Consider the following 26,710-nt stretch of genomic DNA (forward strand, 5'->3'; position numbering starts at 1 on the left):
TTTGTGTTTTAAGTGTTTGTTGTTCTGTGAATAGTAATTCCTAATTTTCTAGGGCTTGGAAGCAAAGCTAATGGATCATTCAGGAATAGTTGCAGAGCTAATGGATCAGTCGGTGTCATAACAGCTAGTGGTTTGAAATGTCTGTGATGTCAGTATTATGGTGGGAGGACCACAGAAAAAAAAATCCTTTTGTTCCTGTTCTCGTTTCTAAACCTTTTGTTACTCTAAGGCCAGAAAAGACGCAATCACACACATTCACGGGGTAAAGTTGCTCCATTAATTTCATTCCATTCAGACTTTTACAATTGTTTGTTCGCTCAGTATGCCTTATTTCTTCTTCTTTTTTCTCCAGCAGAACTCACATTGATTTTCCGCCGAAACAGGGCACTGCAGTACATGACAGGGAATTGGAGTGAAATGTCAGTCGCAGTCCTTTAGTCTGTCACCCCTTTCCCATCCTTAATTGGTGAGTCTGACTGACCTTTGAGTCTGGGCAAGATCTCAGGAAAAACTGTCAGAAAGTGTGATATTCCCTACCAAAAATAGAGTTAGTGGGTTAGGGTTAGAAATGTTTTCTAGGGTTGGAAAACATTCAAATATTTAACATGTTTTTAGGTTCAGTCAACGGGTAAAAGTAAATCATGTGACACACATACTTAAAGAAACAATTACAAAAATAAGAGCTCTGCATAATTTTGCCACGCTCATGTAACTTCAAACCTGTTTTAGTGAAAGTCAGTGTCATATGAACAAAGACAGTTGAAGTATTCTTCAAATTACACTACCGTTCAAAAGTTTGGGGTGAGGAAGATTTTTTGTGTGGAAAGAAATTAATGCCATTATACAGCAAGTGTGCATTAAATAGATCAAAAGTGACAGTAAGGGCATATACAATGTCACAAAAGTTTTTTTTTATTATTATTTCAAATAAATGCTGTTCTGTTCACAAAAAAAATGTCATCAAAGAATCCTGAAAAAAAATTATTATGGTTTCCACAAAAATATTAATCAACACAACTGTTTTCAATAGTGATAATAATAAGAAATGTTTCATAAAACTTTATAATAACATCCAGTTATATAAGTCATTAGTCAAGTTAGTTAATGAACTACATAGCATGACTGTACAATCATAAACGATTAATATGTGGTCCGCTAATGATTTACAAATGTGTTGTATGTTATCTTTAAATATAATATCTGTAAATGATATGAAATGTAATTAATCATTTTATAAATAACTTTAGATTAGGGGATGCGGCATATTTATTCATATTTACACATCATCCACACAGAACACTCCACACAGTCTGTGCTGATGAATGAAATGATTTAACATTACTCACAGGAATCCATTGACTGGAAGGCATTTATAAATGTTGATCTGCTTGAAATGAATAAATTACGCTTCCTAAAAATATTGCTTTAGCATATCCTGCATGTTTGCAATTTTTGAACTCAGACCAGCTTGCAACTTCACAATGAATGAATAAATTATATATGGATCATTTACTAATGGTTTGCTCATCCTTAGTTCATGATTAACCATTGTTTATTGAGATAATGATACAAAAAATATTTTGACAAAAAACTATCAACCATCTACTAATTGTCTGTTTGGTTTATGTCAAGATTTTCAATTTTTTTAGATAAAATATTTGTAAATTGTTAGCATAATCATTTATGAACATACAGTCATGTTAAATGATTAGTTCATCATTAACACATTTATGAATGACTTATTACTAAATTAACAAAATAATCATAACATGTTGGCATATTACTTATTAATAATTTATGAGCATATATATATATATATATATATATATATATATATATATATATATATATATATAGTCATTTTTTGTAAATGATTAGTTCATCAACTAATAACTTTTGAATGACTTAATACTGAATTAACAAAACATTCGGTAACCCTTTATTTTAAGGTTCAGTTATTAACTAGTTGCTTATTAGCATGTATATTACTAGGATATTGGCTGTTTATTAGAACTTAAAAAGCATATATTAATACCTTATTCTGCATGACCTTATTCTACATCCCTTAATCCTACCCAACAGGCTTGTGCAAAATTCAGAACTTCAGAAATGGCCTCCATTCAGTTCATGAACTGGAATTTGAATTTAATTGACTCCGCCCCACAGGAAGTTGAATTTGAATTGAATTGACTCCGCCCCACAGGAAGTTGAATTTGAATTGAATTGAATTGACTCCGCCCCACAGGAATTTGAATTTGAATGGACTCCACCCCACAGGAAGTTGAATTGGAATTGGAATTGGAATTAAGTAGAATTAAATTTATGACAATTCAAAGAAATTCCACACAGTCACACAACAGAAAGAATGTGTTGAATCTCACATACATTCAGTGTTAGGAAGGTTACTGTTGTTTACTGTTATAAGTTACCCAATATAAATGTGGTTTGAATTACTTTATCAATGCAAAGCAATTTCCTTTTAATATGATTAGTAAATAATTGAATTACACATTTTACCTCAGTAAAACAACAATTACATTAATTTTGTAATTTAATAACAATTTCATTACACGCATCTACACTTTTTAAATATTACACTATATCTAAAATTTTAAAAAAAATCTAAAAATAATGGTATCTATATTGCATAATATTTCAGTAGTTTTTATGATGAATTAAATCTTATTAGTGGAATGTTATTTTTCAATTTAAGTTGATTTAAAAAAAAAAAGTAATTGGAGTAAATGGAAATGACCTGTTTATATTTGACTTTCAGTTATGTTAAATTAATAGTCTGTTTGACGCTGGCACAAGTAGAAACAAACTTATTATTGCACTAGCATTAGCAAAGTTATTGCTCATTGAACAAAGCAACATTCTTCATAATAATAATCATATTTCTTGCAGTTATTCACATCACAACCTAACCATAAGCTCTACTCTTCTGCACAATGGTAACGGTCAAAACTTCAACATAACAGAAATTCTTTCAAATGTCAGATATAAATGAACATTATACATTAACAGATGGTTTCCTTCACTCAAACACACATTAAACAACGCTTCATTTCAATATTAATCTCCATTTCCAGTCATATGCAAAGCATGATGGGAACTAACAATGGTGTATCTAAATAAAACTGCACAATTGAGCTAAAAATTATCTTAAAATGAACAAGTAATCTTATTTTCCTTAATTGTATCATCTTAATTGGTTCCTCAATTCCAGCCTCAAAATTGCTTACATATCCTGAAATTAGGACAGTGTATCTCTTGATTTTATTTCTTTACAACACTGAACCACAATTTTCTTAAAAGGGTACTTCAGCGCTGGGAAGATGAATCTGTATTTAAACTGGGTCATCAGTGTAGTAGAAATGTAAAATTATTTTAGAATTTGGTGCCTTCTAGACTGAGAAAAGACAGAAAATGTATTTTTGTCCCATGGGGATGAAAGAGAACAATTCCCAGAATGCTTCGCTGCCCTGTGAGGCCATTCCCAAAGCCACCAACTTGATTACTGTGACTGAGTTGGAGAAGAAACTACAATTAAAAACTGACAGTGTCTGTTCAATATAATGAGTGAGTCACATCGCACGAGTATCACAGCACTGAGCATTAACTGCAGGAGTCAGATAAATGAGCTGATGAGCTCTCATGATGAGAGCTGAGGTAATCACGACTACACTCGCGGAATACATTCACAACGCGAGTTCAGTCTGCCGCGTTTCAATTAATGCCTTTGCAAGCTTAACTTTCATAGAAAATAATTTGAGAAGTTAAAAGACTTACATTGCTCACCATAGCTCCGTTTAAATGAGTGCCTGTAGCTGCGAGCTGAGCTCTGTGTGTGATCTCCATCCCCCATGCGCGGGTTCAAAACATGCGGAAATGGCTCCCTCTGTTGGCTGTAGTCTTTAGCCTTTGGCCAAACATTCCTCCTATGATGCAAATATCGTCAATTTGGGTCATAGGAGGAATTTTTCCAGAAATAAAATGCATAAATCTCTTGTCTCAGGGGGATATGAGGGGGGAAAGCACAATAATTTGAATATACTCCAGGGTTTCTACTGATACAAAGCCATATGCTAATCGCTGAAGTAACCCTTTATGAAAAAATAACCATTATTATTATTATTTTTTTTTTTATTTATTTTTTTTTTAGTGAAAATTACAAGACCCATTATTAATTTTTTACTCCTCAACTCTGCATATATTTTGTTCTAAAATACAGATAATGATCAATTTAAATAAATTATCCCCTCAATGTTGTTTGATTAGTTTTGTTTCAATGTTATTTTCATTTCAAAGTAATAAAATAACCCAGTAACAAAGTAACAAATACAGTTATAATTCATTCTAATGCAAAACTCACTGAGTAACACTGATTCATCTAATTCTCAATCACTCTTCAAGTGTTTTATCATTGAGTCTGCACCATTCTGGTCTGAAGCTCTTTCATGCAACACTAAAGATTTTCTCAACAGCTGCAGAAGAATCTGCTATGGCAATATACTGTCTGCAGGAACCTACAGCACACAAGGAGTTACACACTTTCAAAACTGAAAAAAAAGCACCAAATTTTTGGGGGGGTTATTACAGCTAAGACAACATATACTAACATGTTTATCACTTATAGTTTTATGTAACTTCAAAGGGTTTCTTGTAAAATGACACCAACATTTTGAACTTAGACCACTGAGCTTCTCAATTTGGGTAGGCCAAATCCAAGCGGAAATCCCAAATCCCAAAATCCCAAAAATGGTCCTGGTGTTTAAGAGGATATTAATATATTTTTGTCTATAGAACCACATAAATATTACACACTGCACCTTTAAGTTCAGAATGTTGCCCGTATAATTTTCCTCTCGCAGAGATCAAGTTTATAGAGTCTGTATGGCAACTAAATGTCGTCAAAAGCTCTTCAGGAGATATTTCCTTGGTAAACCGCTACGTCTGCACGGATCTGCTCTTTGATAAACTGTGAACTCATTCTCTGCACTGACAGTTTAATTGTGAAAACCTGGTTTCTTGTTTCTCACCATTGAAGCTTGAAGACATTAGATTCTTACACTTGGTATCACAAATATAAGTTGTATTAGAATCACATAATATCTCAGCGTCTCCTGGCAGACTGTTTAATACGAGCTTGTGCGCTGGTGTTATGATTTCTATAATAAGAGTTACGACCCTAATCTGACCCCGTCTGTGATCCCTTCGTAAGTCATGAGGGCCGAGGCCAATTAGGGCGGGATCGTTTACAGGGGATGACACCTTCCGAACGAGAAAGTGAGAAAACATGCCCCAATTACCGGCCGGTGATGTCATCACTCGCGGTCAGATGCGCTTGATTCTTACATGATGTGACGGATGCGCTGAGAGCCCCAGTGCTCATGTGAAAGATAGCGTCAGCTTCTGTGGGCAACATGCAGAGCAAGTTCATGATAGGGAGGAGGCGTAAGCTTTACGACAAAAAAGTAATTCGCCGGCTTTGACCGACGGTTTCCACATTGCACATTTCACATTTAGATATGGATAAAGTATTTCCCTTTATTCACTAGCACATCAGTGTAGCCAACTTGTATTTTCTCCGCAGAGAGATTTAGCAAAGGAAGAGAGAGTGAAGGTTAAGCCAAAGGCACACTAGACTCCATCTCCCCCTGAGGTATGCTTATTCGATTAGAGTCACACTGGGATGAAGACTCTCAGAGATAGTTTCTCATGTTTGGCTTTGCCCATACATACTCCCCTGAAACATGCCTAATGTAGCTTCTGGGGCAGATAACCAGAGCTGAAATTTCACAGTAAAAAGCAAAGCATGTGTCCTTGCTTTTAGATACCTTTTTATTGATTTGCACTGCTATGTGAACAGCATGTATGTAAGATGGCTTGGCATCAGCCGGTTTAGAAGATGTTTGTATTCAAGGGTGAAACTCACAGTAGCCAACCTCACAGCATTCACCTGTTGATCTACTATGTGCTCTTCAAGATGTTACACAACGCTGGTATTGTTTCGTCAATTGCTATGGCTATGTCAATAGCTAATTCTGCTATGTTATTGTTTGTTTTGTTTGGACCCATTTTATGGGCTTTGGACATCATATTGAATGTTCCATTCATGAGGAAAATTAGGTGATTGAGCAGGCCCACAGGAGTGCTTTGCAATAGACTGAATTTAACTGCAGAACTTGGGTGCTTAGCACTTTCAGTGCCGGAGGAAAACATAAACTGAGTGCGATTTTCAATAACAGCTGCCATTGTCACCATTTGAGGATGAACTACTAATTTTGTCATTTCTGCACAACCTCCATTGCTGTGTTACCATGAGAACAATAATAATACTGCACAAGCTGTAATTGTTCTGGTCCTGGAGACTATTAATATACTGAGACACAGTGAGAATATTAAAACATAAAATGAGTGCAATTTATTTATTTTATATTATTGTCAAGAACTGACAATAATGTAAAATTGTGTACATTGATTGCAATGTAAGTTGCTTTGGATAAAAGCGTCTGCCAAATGCATACATGTAAATGTAAATATTAAAAGAAACAAGCAAACTAATCACTTGTGGAATTCATACAACTACAATTAATTACACAAAATGGGTATCTCTTCCATTTATGAATAATTTTATCAGACAAAGAATGTCTTTAAATGTCAATAAATTGCATTATGCCACACTGTAAAAAAAAAAAAAAATGAATGCAATTTAATTCACAGAAATTAAATTTGGCCACCTAAAAAATTATTATTATTTTTTTTAATTAATTAATTAATTATTATTGTTATTTAATTATTTATTGTTGGGGGGGGTGCATGTCTATATATATATAAGTCTATATATATACATATATATATATATATATGTAATGTGTAATGATAAAAATTAAACTCATATATTTTAGATTCATTGCACACCAACTGAAATATTTCAGGTCTTTTATTGTGTTAATACTGATGATTTTGGCATACAGCTCATGAAAACCCCAAATTCCTGTTTTTAAAAAATTAGCATATCATGAAAGGTTCTCTAAACGAGCTATTAACCTAATCATCTGAATCAACTAACTAACTTTAAACACCTGCAAAAGATTCCTGAGGCTTTTAAAAACTCCGAGCCTGGTTTATTACTCAAAACCGTAATCATTGGTAAGACTGTCGACCCGACCCTGTCCAGAAGGCCATCACTGACACCGTCAAGCGAGAGGGTAAGACACAGAAAGAAATTTCTGAACGAATAGGCTGTTCCCAGAGTTCTGTATCAAGGCACCGCAGTGGTAAGTCTGTGGGAAGGAAAAAGTGTGGCAAAAAAACACTGCACAATGAGAAGAAGAGACCGGACCCTGAGGAAGATTGTGGAGAAGGACCGATTCCAGACCTTGGGGGACCGGCGGAAGCAGTGGACTGAGTCTGGAGTTGAAACATCCAGAGCCACCGTGCACAGGCGTGTGAAGGAAATGGGCTACAGGTGCCGCATTCCCCAGGCTAAGCCACTTTTGGGATACAGAGAAGCAGCACTGGACTGTTGCTCAGTGGTCCAAAGTACTTTTTTCGGATGAAAGCAAATTTTGCATGTCATTCGGAAATCATGGTGCCAGAGTCTGGAGGAAGACTGGGGAGAAGGAAATGCCAAAATGCCTGAAATCCAGTGTCAAGTACCCACAGTCAGTGATGGTCTGGGGTGCCATGTCAGCTGCTGGTGTTGGTCCACTGTGTTTTATCAAGGGCAGGGTCAATGCAGATAGCTATCAGGAGATATTGGAGCACTTCATGTTTCCATTTGCTGAAAAGCTTTATGGAGATGAAGATTTCGTTTTTCAGCATGACCTGGCACCTGCTCACAGTGCCAAAACCACTGGTAAATGGTTTACTGACCATTGTATTACTGTGCTCAATTGGCCTGCCAACTCTCCTGACCTGAACCCCATAGAGAATCTGTGGGATATTGTGAAGAGAAAGTTGAGAGACGCAAGACCCAACACTCTGGATGAGCTAAAGGCCGCTATCGAAGCATCCTGGGCCTCCATAACACCTCAGCAGTGCCACAGGCTGATCGCCTCCATGCCACGCCGCATTGAAGCAGTCATTTCTGCAAAAGGATTCCCGACCAAGTATTGATTGCATAACTTACTATAATTATTTGAAGGTTGACTTTTTTTTATATTAAAAACACCTTTCTTTTATTGGTCAGATGAAATATGCTAATTTTTTGAGACCTGAAATATTTCAGTTTGTGTGTAATGAATCTAAAATATATGAAAGTTTAATTTTTATCATTACATTATGGAAAATAATGAACTGTATCACAATATGCTAATTTTTTGAGAAGGACCTGTATATATATATATATATATATATATATATATATATATATATATATATATATATATATATATATATATATATATATATAGTTATAGTTATGCCTTTAATATAAGCTGAAGGCACACTCTTGTAATAGTTTTTACACTGAGAAGATGTAAGATGCCCATCATTTTTTATCATTCAAATTTGAGTAATTATGGTGACATAAACTTATAGGAAAATATATCCTGGGAAAAAAAATAACAAAATACATTGATACATTTAAGCCTATTCATTTATTAATGTTTCTGCATTTTAGTTAATTTATTATGAAAAATAAGTATAATACCACAGTAAAAGTTGGTGTCAGCTTTTCAGTGTTTACACGTTCACGAAGGACAAAAGATGCACAAAAAATAATGCCTGCTTTGCCCCCCTTCGGCTCACTATCAAATACAGTAATGCAGTGGCCCCTATGGGTTACCTTCTGCACAACAATTTTGCATATTTCTGTGGATTCGGTTTACAATGAATCCGCGTATGCAATAAAATCTTCAAGTGTTGCTAAGATCCACTGTTAATGACCAAACTCAATAATGACTTTTTATTTGCGAACGAAAACGCCGAGAAGAGTAGCAAAAGCTGTCCAGGGAGACTGTCCTGTTGCACGTTTCAATCATTCTTCATGATTAGAGAAGCGATGAGAAGGTTGGAGCACTGGAGGAGCGCTGTCCGCGGCGCTGAACTCTGGATCCGGTGCTGTTCGCTGTGCTGAGGCGACCCATTGAAAATGAAACGCTCCTCTGTTCTCAATCCTCTCCGCACTCAACTTAGTAGCCCTGTCTCAGACGATGCTTTTCTCTCTGCCCTGGCGGTGCGAGCATCTCCAATGTAGATAAACTTACTTTCGCGCTGGGGAAACGTAATGCAATCGAATCTATTCTCGTTTATTAACTTGACATCAAATTGTTTTCTCGGCGGAGGTGCCGAAGACCAAATGGCGTTATACTGTTCCACCTGCAGTATTTGGGATTTGATTTAAATGCCGCGGATGACTAGATGATCACGAGAAGGGAGTACATTTGTGCAGATGTTTTGGATCTTTTTTCCTTCCTTTTCCATATTGTGAGAGGTCACTTAGTGATCGGATTGCGTTTCTGGATATGTTATTTCTGAAGTGGGCATGATCAGCTTTCATTTGTAAATAGTAAAGACATTCGGATTATCTGTTCTATTGGAGTAAGCACATTTTTGCACTAACTCGAATTGGAATGATTTTTGGGGGGTTTATCATCACGAAGGTGCACTTGCTCGTTTGATTACGATTCCAACAAAGTGGAACCAGACATTTCAACGCGGTAAGTCTAGACCAGCTACTTGATTAATTGTGCATTCGTGTTTATTGCAATACTTCAATGCAATATTTAATGAATATCGCACGGCTATGATAATAGGCATTTATCTTTACATTCAAGGCAGACAGTCTCTGCGCAGATGCATTCAGCATGCCAGAGGCAGTCATTTTGTTATAAACTAGACATATTGTCAATACTAGACAATCTTTCAGTGTAAAAAGGAAACTCTTCCTTTGAAGTGCTTTCCTCTGGCAGCTTCTGTGCTTTTCTAAGTGCAGCATCTCACACTCCTGTTCCGTTTTATGGTTCATTTCTCCTGCTTTCACGAGTGAAGCGGCATTTGGACCGAAGCCCATTATGCACTCGTTAATGACACAGAAACCGTGTCGTTTCTTCGGGGCTCTTGGAGCAGATGAAATTCAGAGCGTAGAAATGTACGGACATGGCCAATGCACACCTATCTGCAATGCTATGAGGAATTAGAGGCTGGCGAGCTAGCTACCTGTTGTCCCTGAGAAATAGACATCCTGGCTAACTTTGTTGAGCACTGTCTATGATGCCTGTGATTATCTGGCTTTTTTATTTTTGATGCTTCAAAGTAACATCTTCACCACCTCCGGCGTGCTCATACCAGAGACAGCATATAGGAGGAAAACACACCTCGTTTGTGTGAGCTGACTCTTCGTGAATCTAGGTATCTTCGGCTGATAATGCATTTTGTGTAGGAGCATATGACAGACCGTTATAAGAGATTAACCAGTATGGGAGACCGGGGAGCGCTGTAACACTGGGTGAGTTGTAACACCATCAGTTTAACCAATTAGAAATGAGCGACAGGGGTGAAATCACTAATATACATAACCCCCTTTCCTCATTAGGAGATGTTTTTAACAGGACAAGAAATTTCACTTTTTGCAATATAGTTTTTTATTTCTGGTTTATATTTAGATTTTCATATCAGAGTTGATTTAATTGGATTTAAAACATGTCGACAAGGTTTGAGACACATTTATCAGATTGTCACATTGTTGCAACACTCCCCCTTCATCCCTATACTTTTCCCGTTTACTTTTCAACTTTATCATGATGATCATTAACTTACAGCGTGACGATCTTTTTATGAGTCAAGATAAAGAAAATGCATGTCCAGTTATCAAGCTACGGGTTGTTTACATTTCTTTCAGTGTCATATTTGCAGCATGGAGACTTACAACTTAAGGGACCCGAGACACTCTCCTTGAATGCGTCAAGACTGCCGCGGCAAAGGATGGGCCCTTTTCTCCCGGCGATTTGCGTCGTGCTGCTCGCCCTGAACGCCGCTGTCTCGCCGGCTTCTGTCAGCCCTGAGGACTATCCTGCCACGGACGAGGCCGAGAGGACTGCCAACAATGACATCATTTTCGATGACTACCGAGGGAAAGGCTGCGTGGATGACAGTGGCTTCGTGTACAAGCTCGGGGAACGCTTCTTCCCTGGCCACTCGAACTGCCCGTGCGTGTGCACGGAGGACGGACCTGTCTGTGACCAACCTGAGTGCCCTAAAATACACCCCAAGTGCACCAAGGTGGAACACAACGGGTGTTGCCCCGAATGCAAGGAGGTCAAAAACTTCTGTGAATACAAAGGGAAGACTTATAAAATCCTGGAGGAGTTCAAGGTAGGTTCGCTGTCTCCCAATTACCTGAATAACTATTGCAAAAATATGAGGTTATTTTATGAATTTATAATTGAATTGTGTAATCCACAAATGATTACGTGCGTCTTGCACTCCAGCTAAAACTTACAATGGTGAATCATATGGGACTTTGTTTGTACAAGGTCCAATTGAAAAAGTGTGGTGGGTGCATTGTACTTCCAGTTTGAATTATAAGTGTGGCACAAACATGATAATATCTTTCAAATCCATGCATCCTATGTCAAAATCGTATGAGACCAAGTGAATCCTGCTTGATGTAGATTTCAAGAAAGCATACACGATCGCACCACTGTGTCCTCAAATACAGTATATTAGTTTGTGGGAGTGGGTCTGTGCATGAGTGCAGTTTGGGATATTGTGGGATAGTTTTGTGCTTGTTTTACTCTAGCTCATCATGATAAGTCCTATCCATCACTATCAACTGTAATTTGATTAGAACTGTGCCACAGAAACAATCCACTTGACAAAGCAATCCATTTAAAACTAGCATGCATTTTTCTCTTGATTTTAGTTTCAAGTTATTTATATTGATCAGAGGTAGAAAGCAAGCCACTCAATCATGCAACAAAGCACTGACGTATTCTTACAAAGACCCATCAGCCATACACAGATACATGAGTGTTGCGCTGCATGATGAACCATTCTGTCAACTTGAGATTCATATGACAGAACTGACAAATACCTGTCGTTTTCAAGACCGCTTTATCACACGTAACATGTTGTAAGCTCTGGTGAGGAACAAGAAGTTGCCTTATATTGCCGCATTTAATTAGTATAAGTAGTCTATTAAGCAGTTGCAAATACTTGATATTTCTTGATATAACTATATAATGTATATAAACATAACATTACTAACATCAACAGGACCGTTGTTTACTTGGACAGGACCGATGCCGTTCTACATGCAGGGATGCAAATAGCAGGTGGTACATATTTTATTTTCACATACCAGAAAGGCTTTCAGAAATATTCATTCCCGGCCTAAACAAAATGAGTTTTTTTTTTTGTAAAATACAATATCAGAGAATTGAAACTTGCAATACCTGATGGAATCACAACAGATGCCTGGAATTTCTACTTTTACCAACAAAGCTCATTTCCAGGGTTAACATGGGCTGTTTCAGCAACTGCACACTCTAATATAAGTTTTAGATATCAACAAAGGGCAACGCAATAAATCATCAGACACAAAATTAGTCTTTGGACTCGCAAGTGCACCTCTTAGATTAGAGTTTCCAGCACATGTTAGTTTCATCTCTCTTGAGACTCGAAATTCTGTCCCCTTCTGCAGCATTTTTGATTCTGTCACAGTCGTTTACATATTAATATAAACATGTATGTTTAACATTACTTTTGCTACATTCATTTGATAATTCAACATTTATTTATAATTGAATAAAACTGCATAGTAAAACTTGAATAGTTATTTATAATGATTAATGATATTGTGCAAAATCATATTTCCAAAAGGATATTTTTTTAGATAAACCTTGTATATTAAGAAGAAAGAACTGACAGAACATAAGAAATGTTCTTTGATGTTTCTGATCATTTATACTTCACTGGCCACATTAGTAATTATGTGTTTAATCTTAATTGTGGTGCTTTGGATCTATTTCATGGATTTGGACTGCATGTATCTTGAATCTTCTCTCTCCAGAGAACAAGATATTATTAGTATTCATCTCATGCTTACATCTGATTCATTGAGTTTAATCTTGCGATAATGTAAATTCATGCCTTTTTAGGCAACCTGTCTCCCGACATTAAGTGTATTGCAAAGATTATTATCTTAGACTATATTACCAGTAGATAAAAAAACTGAACAATGTTTAATATCAGGAATACAGTGGGGTGGAAGGTCTATGTAATTCAGTCTCATGCTGGGTGATGAATTTCCCATCCGGCAAAATCTGATATATTATCACTCACCAGTTCTGTTGTATCAACATGGGGCTGGCCAGCTTTTGACAAAATCAGCATTTTGTTGCAATATATACTGTTTTCTTTGAGGTGTCAAGCTAAATTCAATTCCACAAACAGTTCCTTGGCTGTTTCTCTTAAAAAATAAAAATAAAAAAAAGACTTAGGTTAGTGTTTTTTCAAAGTCCAATCAAATTAAAGGATTAGTTCACTTTAGAATTAAAATTTCCTGATAATTTACTCACCCCGTGGCATCCAAGATGTTTATGTCTTTCTTTCTTCAGTCGAAAAGAAATGAAGGTTTTTGAGGAAAACATCTAGGATTTGTCTCCATATAGTGAACTTGAACGGGGTATATATATATATATATATATATATATATATATATATATATATATATATATATATATATATATATACAGTGCCTTGCGAAAGTATTCGGCCTCCTTGAACTTTGCGACCTTTTGCCACATTTCAGGCTTCAAACATAAAGATATAAAACTGTAATTTTTTGTGTAGAATCAACAATAAGTGAGACACAATCATGAAGTGGAACGAAATTTATTGAATATTTAAAACTTTTTTAACAAATCAAAAACTGAAAAATTTGGCATGCAAAATTATTCGGCCGCTTTAAGTTAATACTTTGTAGCGCCACCTTTTGCTGCGATTACAGCTGTAAGTCGCTTGGGGTATGTCTCTATCATTTTTGTACATCGAGAGACTGAAATTTTTGCCCATTCCTCCTTGCAGAACAGCTCGAGCTCAGTGAGGTTGGATGGAGAGTGTTTGTGAACAGCAGTTTTAAGTTCTTTCCACAGATTCTCGATTGGATTCAGGTCTGGACTTTGACTTGGCCATTCTAACACCTGGATATGTTTATTTTTGAACCATTCCATTGTAGATTTTGCTTTATGTTTTGGATCATTGTCTTGTTGGAAGACAAATCTCCGTCCCAGTCTCAGGTCTTTTGCAGACTTCATCAGGTTTTCTTCTAGAATGGTCCTGCATTTGGCTCCATCCATCTTCCCATCAATTTTAACCATCTTCCCTGTCCCTGCTGAAGAAAAGCAGGCCCAAACCATGGTGCTGCCACCACCATGTTTGACAGTGGGGATGGTGTGTTCAGGGTGCACAGTGATGAGCTATGTTGCTTTAACGCAAAAACATAATGTTTTGCATTGTTGCCAAAAAGTTCAATTTTGGTTTCATCTGACCAGAGCAGATTCTTCTACGTTTGGTGTGTCTCCCAGGTGGCTTGTGGCAAACTTTAAACAACACTTTTTATGGTTATCTTTAAGAAATGGCTTTCTGGCTTTCCAAAACGGCCAGATTTGTGCAGTATACGACTGATTGTTGTCCTATGGACAGAGTCTCCCACCTCAGCTGTAGATCTCTGCATTTCATCCAGAGTGATCATGGGCCTCTTGGCTGGATCTCTGATCAGTCTTCTCCTTGTATGAGCTGAATGTTTAGAGGGACAGCCAGGTCTTGGTAGATTTGCAGTGGTCTGATACTCCTTCCATTTCAATATTATTGCTTGCACAGTGCTCCTTGGGATGTTTAAGGCTTGGGAAATCTTTTTGTATCCAAAGCCGGCTTTAAACTTCTCAACAACAATATTTCAGACCTGCCTGGTGTGTTCCTTGTTCTTCCTGATGCTCTCTGCGCTTTAAACGGACCTCTGAGCGCAGGTGCATTTATACGGAGACTTGATTACACACAGGTGGATTCTATTTATCATCATTAGTCATTTAGGTCAACATTGGATCATTCAGAGATCCTCACTGAACTTTCTGGAGAGAGTTTGCTGCACATTGAAGTAAAGGGGCTGAATAATTTTGAACGGCCAATTTTTCAGTTTTTGATTTGTTAAAAAAGTTTGAAATATCCAATAAATTTCATTCCATTTCATGATTGTGTCCCACTTGTTGTTGATTTTTCCCAAAAAATTACTTTTATGTATTTATGTTTGAAGCCTGAAATGTGGCAAAAGGTCGCAAAGTTCAAGGGGGCCGAATACATATATATATATATATAATGTACGTTTCATGAGATAAGACCCTTATTCCGTGACTGGGATCGTGTAGAGCCCTTTGAAGCTGCATTGAAACTGCAATTTGGACCTTCAACCTGTTGGTTCCAGTTGAAGCCCACAATATGGAGAAAAATCCAGGAATGGTTTCCTCAACTCCTTAATTTCTTTTTGACTGAAGAAAGAAAGACATAAACATCTTGAATACTACGTGGTGAGTAAATTATCAGGAAATTTTCATTCTGAAGTGTACTAATCCTGTAAAATCTATAAAAGCTGGCAAGGTCAGAGAACTTAATTTAAACACCAACATCAAACAGAAAGTTAAATGACATAAATGGCATTACTGGGGAAAGAGTGACAAAGTCAAGCATTTTCTTTTTAACTAGGGTTCCTGGAACTTATAAATCGAATTCATCTTTGTTAGGTGGCTGATTAGCCACGTTGTGATGCAAGCGCATGCTTTAGTCAGACATATTTACCCGTGTAAGTCTGTTTGGCAAAAAGATCAGGTTCATCAATACAGCATCTCACCCGCATGTTTTCTCCAACCTTGAGTGGAAGGACAACTTACAATCTTATTACCGTTAAAAGCGTTTATCTGACTCTATTGATTATCTCCCATCAGATGAGACCCTGACTGAAAGCCCATAAACAAAACGAAGCAATTCATAACCAGCATAAATCCGTTGTTGATTAGTTTCTGCTCTGAATTTGAGTTGCGTATTAGGCAAACGAGGCATCTTCGCTCAATAGTGTCCAGCGAGATCTCTTTGAATTAAAAAGCAACTACTGAGGCCCAGCTGTGAATGGGAATCAAAGGGCATCACGGCTCTTGATAGCTGATCCAATTAAGAGAAGCCGACAGGGTAACCTTTGGTGTGGGCCACATTGGCATTTCCTCAGACGTTCTTTGGTGAGGACTGTATTTACTTGGCTCGGCAGGAGTGGGAGGAGCCCCACTGAGATATGAATCTTACACGCGGAGAAGGTTTTTCACTGTAGAATAAGGCAGACCAATCAGTCAGCAGAGCTTTTCGCTGCTACTAATCACTGCAAATGACAGCTGAGTGACAGATTTGGAAATGAAAGAATCGAAGTGCATCATCGAAGCGATTCACTTTGGCCTAAGTGTAACCCAGCTTGACCCGGACCATTATGTGGCTTATTAAATGTCACGTTTCCCAGGCTGAGGGTGATTAAATGAGCTACAGGATTTATACCAACACAACAGAGTTGATCACATCATTTCTAAAGCAATAGCTCATCCAATACATGTCTTGATTTTTACAATGTTTGCAGTGAAAGTTCAGGAAGAGCATGCTCATATAATTCTGTCAATCGAAACCCTTCACTGATCTTTTCCTGCATCTTTTCGCTCTGTGCTTTGAAGGAGATATGGTGTATTAGGAAGCATACCTGCTCATTTATATATATATATATATATATATATATATATATATATATATATATATATATATATATATATATATATATATATATATATATATATATATATATATATTAGGGCCGCGACTCGATTAAAAAAATTAATCTAATTAATTAGAGGCTTTGTAATTAATTAATCGAAATTAATCGCATTTTAATTGCATATAAATATTTGACCTGAGAACAATGAGAAGTAATTTTTCACATGTATTTTTAGTATACCATTGAATAATGACTGAATATGATTGAATATATATATATATATATATATATATATATATATATATATATGTATGTATGTATGTATGTATGTATGTATGTATATATATATATATATATATATATATATATATATAACATTTTATAAAAATATAAAAATACAAGTTTGCAAAAAGTGGAAGATACGGAGGCTCCAAAAACTATTTGAAAATGTTAAAATTAAAAGTGACCATAAAGACATGTATAATTCAAATGCTGTTTTTAGAACTTTCTTGTTTTCACAAAAAGCTTAAGCAGCAAAACTGTTTTCAAAATTAATGATAAGAAATGGTTTTGAGCACCAAATCAGCATATTGGAATTATTTCTGAAGGATTATGTGACACTAAAGTCTTAAGTTATGGAACTGAATTTTTTTTTTTTTAAACATATTAAAATAAAAAACAGACACATTTCACAATGTTACAGTTGTTACTATATTTTTGATCAAATGAATGAATATGACTTTATATTAATAGTTATATTAATAAATATGACGCTTCCAAGCTTTATAATGGCAGTGACGGGGTTCATTGAAAAAAAGCACATCCATCCATCATAAATGTACTCCACATGTCTCCAGGGGTTAAAAAAAGCCTTCTAAAGCGAATCGGTGGGGTTTTGAAAGTAAAATATCCATATTTAAAACTTAATAAAGTAAAATATCTAGCTTCCGCCAGTAAAAAAGCATAAATGGCACTACGTATCTAGAATTTAGAGTAAGCATTTTCAACTGCGAGAGGCATTATACACTTTCTTTGTTGAATATAGAAGACAGACTAGTTTCTGGTGGAAACTAGATATTCTTCTTTATACATTTTTAAATATGGATATTTGTCTTACAAACCCCATCGATTTGCTTCAAAAGTCCTTTATTAACCCCCGGAGCAGTGTGGAGTATGTCTGTTATGGATGGATGTGCTTTTTTGAGCTTCAAACTCAATGGACCCTGTCACTGCCATTATACAGCTTGGAAGTGACAGGATATTTATTAATATAACTCAGATTGCGTTCATCCGAAAGAAGAAAGTCATATACACCTAGGATTGAAAATCATGGGGTCATTTTCATTTTAAAGTGAACTACTCCTTTAAGTTAATTCTAAAATAAAATATAAATATTTATTTACAGATATACCACTTGGTTTAAGTAAGGGATAATGTACACCCAGTCGTTTGTTATCGCAGAATAAACCCCGACAGAGTGATCAGGACCCCGACGCGAAGCGGAGGGATCTTGCATCACTCTGAAGGGGTTTATTCTGCGATAAGAACCGGCTGGGTGTACATTATCCCGCTTATTAAACGGCTACTAGTCTCAAATAAATAATTATTAGACACAAAATATTGTCTCGAGATTAAATATTTTATTAGCTCTTACGCAAAGCTTCCGCGAAGGAAAACAGTTCCAATCTGCTTTAAGCCTTTATCTATTGCTGAAGATTTGCCATATGCCCTTGCTAAATGTTGAAAATGAATGCTGAAAGGGTTTGTTCACCCAAAAATGAAACCATGCCTATGATTTACTCACCCTCAAGTTATCGTAGCTGTATTTGACATTCTTCTTTCAGACAAATACAATATAAAGTTATATTTAAAAAGTCCAGGCTAACGTTAATCCAAGCAGTTGTTGTAGTTGTGTTTGAAGTCCATAAAAAATGCAGCTGTCCGTCAAATAACATGCTCCACACGACTCCGATGGGTTAATAGAGCCTTCTGATTCGAATCGATGCGTTTGTGTAAGAAAAAGATCTATATTAAAAACGTTATAAAGGAAACCTGCCTTGAAGTCTTCCATTGTAACCCACGGCTGCTTAAGCCACAAGATGGCGCCAGCGTTAAGCAGAAGTAGTACCAGTCAAGATAACTCGTAGTACCCGTATGAGCGGGTGTTATCTGGAAATAACGTACCGCTGGAATGCGCGATTGACCAATCAGAATCAAGTATTTCACAGAGCCGTGTAATAATATTTTATATCAAATGCAAGAAATGACACAAATACATTTTGTGACCACTTTACACAGTAACAAAATATACTGTACTGTGAGTGTGAGAACATATAAAAACAATATGATTATTACATTAATGCCCGGTTTCACAGACAAGGCTTAAACCTAATCCTAGACTAAATTGCGACTAGTTTGAGCTGTCTTAACTGAAAGAAACTTGCACTGACATATCTTAAAATATCTCAAGATACACACCAGCAAGGCACATTTATAAAAGTTTACTCCCAGTCCTGACTTAATCTAAACCCTGTCTGTGAAACCAGGCCTAAATGCTAAAACTTGGTGATTTTAGGAAGCAGTGGGATTAGGGTTCTGGGGGTAGTGGTTCCTTTTCTGCTTTTGTGTCATATTCCCTAAGAGCTCTGAAACTTACCCTCAGTAGGTGTTTCACCTACAGGGTCCCCCAGCAGCCGTGGAAGGGAGCCACTCCACCGCCGCACCCCCAGCCACTGCTCAGCTGCAAGCAAGAGGCCGGAGCTATAGGGTGAGTTCAGATCCCAGGCAGAAAGGCTATAGGGCCGGGATGTGAGCTCTGAACGATCCCGTCTGTGTGCCTGGGATCACCAGGAAGGGGAATACCTGTAAGAGAGGGTGAGAAAATGAAGATTTGAGGGAATGGCTTAAAGATAATGCACGCAAAATAAAATTAGACATATCCTTTCATGAGGTCTGGGCACCCTCGTTGGATTTTTCTTGCTGAATCCGTTTTTTTAAATGAATCAGATAACGCTCTCCATTCCTCACGGTTTGGAATTGTCTTGTCACAAGTATCGCTTCAACAAAAGAACAGAGCGCCGGTTTTGTTCGGCATCTCAGAACAGACGGCGGTGCATTTTTTCATGCTTTGAATATTCAACGAGGAAATGTCCATTTAAATTCCATCTAAACCCAGACAGTGTCTATCACTGTCAAGAGACTGCAACTTTATTTAAACAGAAATGCAGAATAATCTGTTTAGCACTAAGAAATGTTTCAACTATATTGTCTCTATTTACCATATATTATCTCTACACACACACGTACATGCAAAATACGTTGCCCTCTCATCTGCATATGCTACGGTGAGCAGTAATTAGTGACTGTACTCACTCAAACTCTGACACCTGTGAGAGGAAATAGCTATAAAAAGCACCTGAAATGAATTGCTTAAATTGATTTTCCGATCCAACTGCCTGAGGAACAGCATGGTTTTAATTTAAAACACTGATTAAAAGCTAACAAGTAGGCCACCGGAAACTGGAACTATGAAATGGTTTCAGCGAGTTTAATCTTATATTCCAAATGCTTCGAGTAGAAATTTGTGGTCACTTCAGCATCTCCATTTTCCCACCATCCTCTCTGTCTTGTATTCCCTGATCCTGGTGTTGTTTTAGCATAGTCACACAGGAATGCAACCTACCGTGATCTTTAACATTTTCTGAAGGCACTTCGCATGAGCCTTTTAGTCACCCCATATCTGGAAATACATTTCCCAGAATGCTGTCAGAATGATGTAGCTCAACATCTGTGCTTGAACTGACGAGGATCTGATGACTCAAGCTCAGTGCATCTGAGCCATCAGTGGCACCATTAGTAAATATAACTGGTTTTAATTTTTTTTTTTACCACTTTAGAGCAAGCATGCCCACACAATTCAGTGATTAGCCCCGTAGAGGAAATCCAGTCATTATTTACTCACACTCATGGCGTTTCCCATCAGTTATTTTGTCTGTGAGACACAAAAATGAAAATGACTGTTAAAGGAACACGCCGACTTTTTGGGACTTTAACTTATTCACCGTATCCCCCAGAATTAAATAAGTTCATACATACCATTCTCATCTCTATGCATACCATAACTCTGTCTGACACACAGACCGCTAGCCTAACTTAGCACAAAGACAGGAGGTAAATGGCTCCATCTAGCCTACTGCTCAATAAGTGACAAAATAACACCAACATTTTCCTATTTACATGTTGTGATGTGCATAAGGACCGACGGAAAATGTTATTCCAAAAATATGTACGGAAAATATTCCTGCATAATAATCAAGGAACATTTTCCCCTAGCAGTATCGGTCTAGAAAATTGGTCTTAGTACACAACTAGCCTGACAAGCCAGACCCACAACAAGAAGTTTGGTCTGGAAACTCACCATTGACAGGGCTCAATCCGAGGGGCGGGATAGACGGTTGTCTTTCAAACTGCCTCTACACACAATTGGATAGCGCTACCACCAACCTGAGGAACGAAGAAGGTGAAGAGGAGCTAGTTGACAGATTAAACTGTCGCCGTATCCGGTCGGCAAAACTCCGGACACATTTTTTTGTCACTTATGGAGCAGTAGGTTAGATGGAGCCGCTTACCTCCAGTCATTGTGCTATGCTAAGCTAGCGGTGTGTTTGTGTGTCAGACAGAGTTATGACACATAAGAAGAAATACATACAGAAATAAAAATGGTATGTATGGACTTATCTAACTCTGTGGGATGCAGTGAATAAGCGAAAGTCCCCAAGAGTCGGGATGCTCCTTTAAACAAAATTTAAAGTGACAATGTCTGTCTAAGTCCAATAAGGACCCAACACATAGAACATGTCTCATATTAAGTATTCTTAAGCTATATGATAGATTTGTGTAATTTGTGTTATAATTAATAATAATGTCATGAAGGGATAATTCACCCCAAAATGAAAATTCGCTCATCATTTACTCATCCAGTTTTTCCAAACCTGTATACATTTTTTCCTCCTGCTGAACACAAAAGAAGATATTTTGAAGAATACCAGTAACCAAACAGTTGACGGTAGCCATTCATTTCCAATAGTATTTTTTTCCATACTATGCGTGTGAATGGGGTCCCATCAACTGTTTGGTTATCCAAAATCTTCAAAATATCTTATTTTGTGTTCAGCAGAAGAAATTTATACAGGTTTGGAACAACTTGAGGGTGAGTAAATGATGAGCCAATTTTCCGTGAACTATCCCTTAATGAGTTTTCATTTTGGGGTGAACTATTTCTTTAATGTCCACATACAGTATTTTATGTCACACAGACCAATTAAACAAACTAACAACGCATGTCTACTGAAGCATTTAGACATTCACCATCCCTCCCGTTAACACCAACGTCACAAATATTACAGTTCAAAAGTTTGCACCAGAAAAGATTATTATTACTTTTTTATACTTATTCATTAAGGATGTGTTCAATTTTAAAGACATTTATAATGTAATGATTTATATTTAAAATAAATACATTTTCTAAAAATTTAAGAATCCTGAAAACCTCTGTTATGTTTCCATACAAATATTTATCTGGAAACTTTTTTCAACATTGATAATAATAAGAAACGTTGCTTGAGCTCCAAATCATCATATTAGAATAATTTCTGAAGAATCATGTGATACTGCACTCTAAAAAATGCTGGGTTAAAAACAACCCAAGTTGGGTTGAAAATGCACCGACCCAACAATTGGGTTGTTTTAACCCAATGGTTGAGTTGTTCTTACCCAGCAATTGGGTTGTCTTAAGCAACATTTAACCCAACCACTGGGTTAAAACAACTCAACCACTGGGTTAAAACAACTCAATTGTTGGGTCGGTGCATTTTCAACCCAACTTGGGTTGTTTTTAACCCAGCATTTTTTAGAGTGTGAAGACTGGAGTAAACATGCTAAAAATTCAGCTGTGTAATCACAGGAATAAATTACATTTCAAAATATATTAAAATATTATTATTTTAAATTGTATATATATTACAATATTGATGTTCTTGTAGTATTTTTAAATAAATATATGTAGCCTTAATGAGAAACCGACCCCAAACTGTTGAACATTAGTGTATACAATCAGCCTGACAAGCCAGACCCACATCAAGATGTTTGGTCTGGAAACTCACTATTGACAGGGCTCAATCCGAGGGGCGGGATAAACAGTTGTCTTTCAAACTCCCTCTGCACGGCGTGCACGCAATTGGATAGCGCTACAACCAACCAGAGCAACGAAGGTGAAGCAGAGCTAGTTGGAAGATTAAACTTTCGCCGTATCCGGTCAGCAAAACTCTGAACACATCTTCCCTTTTTAAGAATGACTTCAGTGCCGTTCTTTGTTCTTTTCACAGAGAAAAGCTTAACTCCAAGTCTTCCAGAGTCGCGGTCAAAGCTGATTCAAAGACCGGCATTCGCCAGTTTCTGTGTTTACTAGAAGCACTCAAGCGCAACTCAGCCGTCATTATGTTAAGCCCCGCCCACCGACTCTATACGCGATGTGATTGGCCCGTCCAGAGTTTGCCGTTTACAGCTCAGAAGTGTATTGAGAGTTGCTAGACGACACTCGCGGCAGATTAGATTTGCTGCCACTAGATTTCTAGGCTAGTATGCAATTTGAACACCCTCAGAAACAGATTAGACAGGAATGGGAAAATATTGTTGTGCTCAATGGTTGAAAATTATCCAAATGAAGCATTTTGGCATCTCATATCATCTCTATCATGCAAAAGGTCCCCTTCTAAGAGCTCATCACCATTTATTTAAGCAGTGATAGCACACAAGAGAAAGAGAGCTCTTGAATCGTGGATGATCTTGAAATAGTGCATGCTGAAGACGTAATTGTCCATTGGAGTAGAAAAGAGTATGCTTCCTTATTCTCTGTAGCGTGACGAGATAAAACCATCAGTGTTAAACTGACTCATACAGCGTTAACGAATCTAAATGTAACTGGTCAGGTGTAAAATTAGTCCTAATACTATAGGCGTTTCCTCAGAAATGAAATCTTTTTAATCTCATGAGCCATGCAGTAATCAATGTGATCGGACAACAGTACAAACATTTCAAAGACGCCCTTTTACACATGTAACCCTTTGCAGTTATAAAATACTGCTCAGACTGTCATCTGCCCTTCAGTACATGTGTTCATAGAAAGATCCCTACCTGCAGAATGCCAAATATATCGTTCAGCACTCTCTCTTTGCTCCTGCAGTATTTATACAGCAGTACCGACTGCTATACAATTGTGTGGAAAGCATGACTTCTCATATGTTTTCCTATAAGTGGACCTTCTCCTAACACAGTTTTAACCATTAATAATGGATGACAGTGCTCTTCTTTTGAAAAGCATCTTCCCATCATCTGCCACTGATATACAGTAACAAGTCTATATACACTAGTTTGCCAAAAGTATTGAGACAACACTCCAAATGATTAAATTCAGGTGTTCCAATCACTTCCATGGCCAAATGTGCATGAGATCAAGCACCAAGGCATTCAGATTGCTTCTATTGTGTCGCTCTCATGCAGGAGCTCAGTGAATTCAAGCGTGGTATCGTGATAGGTTGCCACCTGTGCAATAAGTCCATTTGTGAAATTTTCTCACTAGTAAATATTCCACGGTCAACTGTTAGTGGTACTATAACAAAGTGGAAGTAATTTTGAACAACAGCAACTCAGCCACGAAGTGGTAAGCCACGTAAAATCACAGAGCGGGGTCGGCACATGCAGAATCTATAGCTATAGACCTCCAAACTTTTTGTGGCCTTCAGTTTAGCTCAGGAACTGTGTGTAGAGAGCTTAGTGGAATGGGTTTCCATGGGCGAGCAGCTACATCCAAGCCTTACATCACCAAGTGCAATGCAAAGCTTTGGATGCAGTGGTGTAAAGCACTGCCACTGGACTCTAGAACAGTGGAGACATGTTCTCTGCAGTTATGAATCGAGCTTCTCTGTTTGTCAATCTGATGGATGAGTCTGGGTTTGGCAGTTGCCAGGAGAACAGTACTTGCCTTGCTGCATTGTGACAACTGTAAAGTTTGGTGGACGGGGGATTGTGGGGTTGCTTTTCAGGGCTTGGGTTTGGCCCTGTAGTTCCAGTGAAAGGAACTCTTAGTGCTTCAGCATACCAAGACATTTTGGACAATTTCATGCTCACAACTTTGAGAGAACAGTTCCAACAGGACTGTCCACCAGTGCACAAAGCAAAGTCCATAAAGACATGGATTAGCAAGTTTTTTGTGGAGGAACTTGACTGGCCTCAACCCGACAGAACACCTTTGGGATGAATTAGAGCAGAGACTGCGAGCCAGGTCTTCTCGTACATCAGTGCCTGGCCTTAGAAATGCTTTGTAGAGGAATGGTCGAAACATTTCCATGAACACACTCCTAAACCTTGAAGAAAACCTTCCCAGAAGATTGAAGCTGTTATAGCTGCAAAGGGTGTATATTAAACCCTACGGATTAAGAATGGGATGTCATTAAAGTTGTAAAGGAAGTTGTCCCAAAACTTCTGGCAATATATGTATATAATTATATTTTTTAATATAGATTTTTAAATATTTCACATATTTGTTTATTTTATAACCTTACATGGATAAAATAATAATAATAAAACAATACAATCCAAAATACATTAATCATGAAATTATATATATATATATATAAGGTATATAAGGTTATGACACCAACCTTTTACATACCAGTGAAATTTCCCACTTCTCGATTCAATTTTTTTTTTTAATTCAACAAAAAGTACTAGCCTATATAATATAAGGAACTTGAATAACGTAAATGTAAAATAACACTGCAAAGTATTTACTATATACATTAAAAACAGGTGAATCCTTATCAAAGCGTTCTCATTTTCATTTGTTTTTTGATTAACATTAATGACAGACTGCAGCAGATTTATTAGGCTGCTGTCACTTTAAGACCCGAGGAACATGATGCAGATCTGACACATCCGATAACTTGATCTTTACGTTCATTTAAGACTGTGCTTACAGAATATTTTGTTGAGCATGATAAGCATGAAATCATTACTGGAATGCTTTCTGAAAAGCGACTTTCTGGGCCTACATTTCAGGTGTGGTCACAGAGAGACAATTCCTAGACAGCGCAGCAATAACGAATTGAGATCTCTTTTGTGTCTTACCAAGCTTGAATGGTTTAAAAGCACATGAATGAATGAATGATTGGCTGATTTTAGAATAGGCCTACATGCAGACCATCCTCAGTCGGCCGCTCTAAACAGAAATTGTGTTATTTTGATGTATATTAATAATAATTCATTTTGAATTAACATTTTAATCTTGATTTTAAACCTGTTAAAAAAGTCCTGCTTAGACCAGCCTGAGCCTAATAGATTGGTCTGGTTTGCTGGTTTATAAGACATTTTAGGCACTTGTCAACTTATCAGCCTAAACAAATCTGGCAGGTAAACCAGCTGAACACAAGACTGGCTTAAACCCGGCAAACAAATCTTATTTCAGCAGGGAATTTGTACATTGTATTTGTTACTTTTTAGCTGAAACCATGTTGCTGAATAATATATAATACCATAAGTAGATAATCTTGAGAAGAGTAAAGCCTTTACAATAAGAGTGATCCAGGCCTAGTTACATAAAGAGTCTTTTCAGCAGAACATGATATGAACCTCTTGTCCATTCCTGAATGAAAGTAATGAATTCTTTGTAAGGATGATTTTTTTTGTAGTACTGCATGTACACTTTGAATCTCATAATACCCATTTAATACATGGCTCAAGTGCCCTTTTGCAAAGTAAAAGTTTCAAGACCATAGTCTGTTTTGCAGTGAGAATGTTAATCTCAGCATTCTTTACAATACAAGCAATGAAAACCAGACGCTTATGGCCACCGCTGCCCATTGTATGCTTTTTTTGCTGTGTGTTGGCCCTTCCAGGAATCTGGCA

General features: G+C 37.1%; 1 protein-coding gene and 1 long non-coding RNA gene across 3 annotated transcripts in view; one reads left to right on the top strand and one right to left on the bottom strand.

The window, feature by feature from the left end:
• The window catches only part of LOC137076159 (uncharacterized), a 31,383-nt gene extending 20,409 nt beyond the window's left edge, over positions 1 to 10,974 (bottom strand). The window contains exon 1 of the long non-coding RNA XR_010905217.1: positions 10,877 to 10,974. This is a non-coding gene — a long non-coding RNA (uncharacterized lncRNA). The remainder of the gene's footprint in view (positions 1 to 10,876) is intronic.
• The window catches only part of vwc2l (von Willebrand factor C domain containing 2 like), a 43,840-nt gene continuing 25,869 nt past the window's right edge, over positions 8,740 to 26,710 (top strand). Inside the window, exons 1-2 of one of the 2 annotated variants that reach the window (XM_067445097.1) lie at positions 8,740 to 9,668; positions 10,850 to 11,322. In XM_067445097.1, coding sequence (XP_067301198.1) covers positions 10,933 to 11,322 — 390 coding nt within the window. In that variant the 5' untranslated portion in view covers positions 8,740 to 9,668; positions 10,850 to 10,932. Of the gene's footprint in view, positions 9,669 to 9,937; positions 10,457 to 10,849; positions 11,323 to 26,710 lie in introns of those variants that run through there. The other variant, XM_067445098.1, reaches the window with a different exon arrangement.

Source organism: Pseudorasbora parva, chromosome 5 (assembly GCF_024679245.1).
Source record: "Pseudorasbora parva isolate DD20220531a chromosome 5, ASM2467924v1, whole genome shotgun sequence".
Taxonomy (NCBI): Eukaryota; Metazoa; Chordata; class Actinopteri; order Cypriniformes; family Gobionidae; genus Pseudorasbora; species Pseudorasbora parva.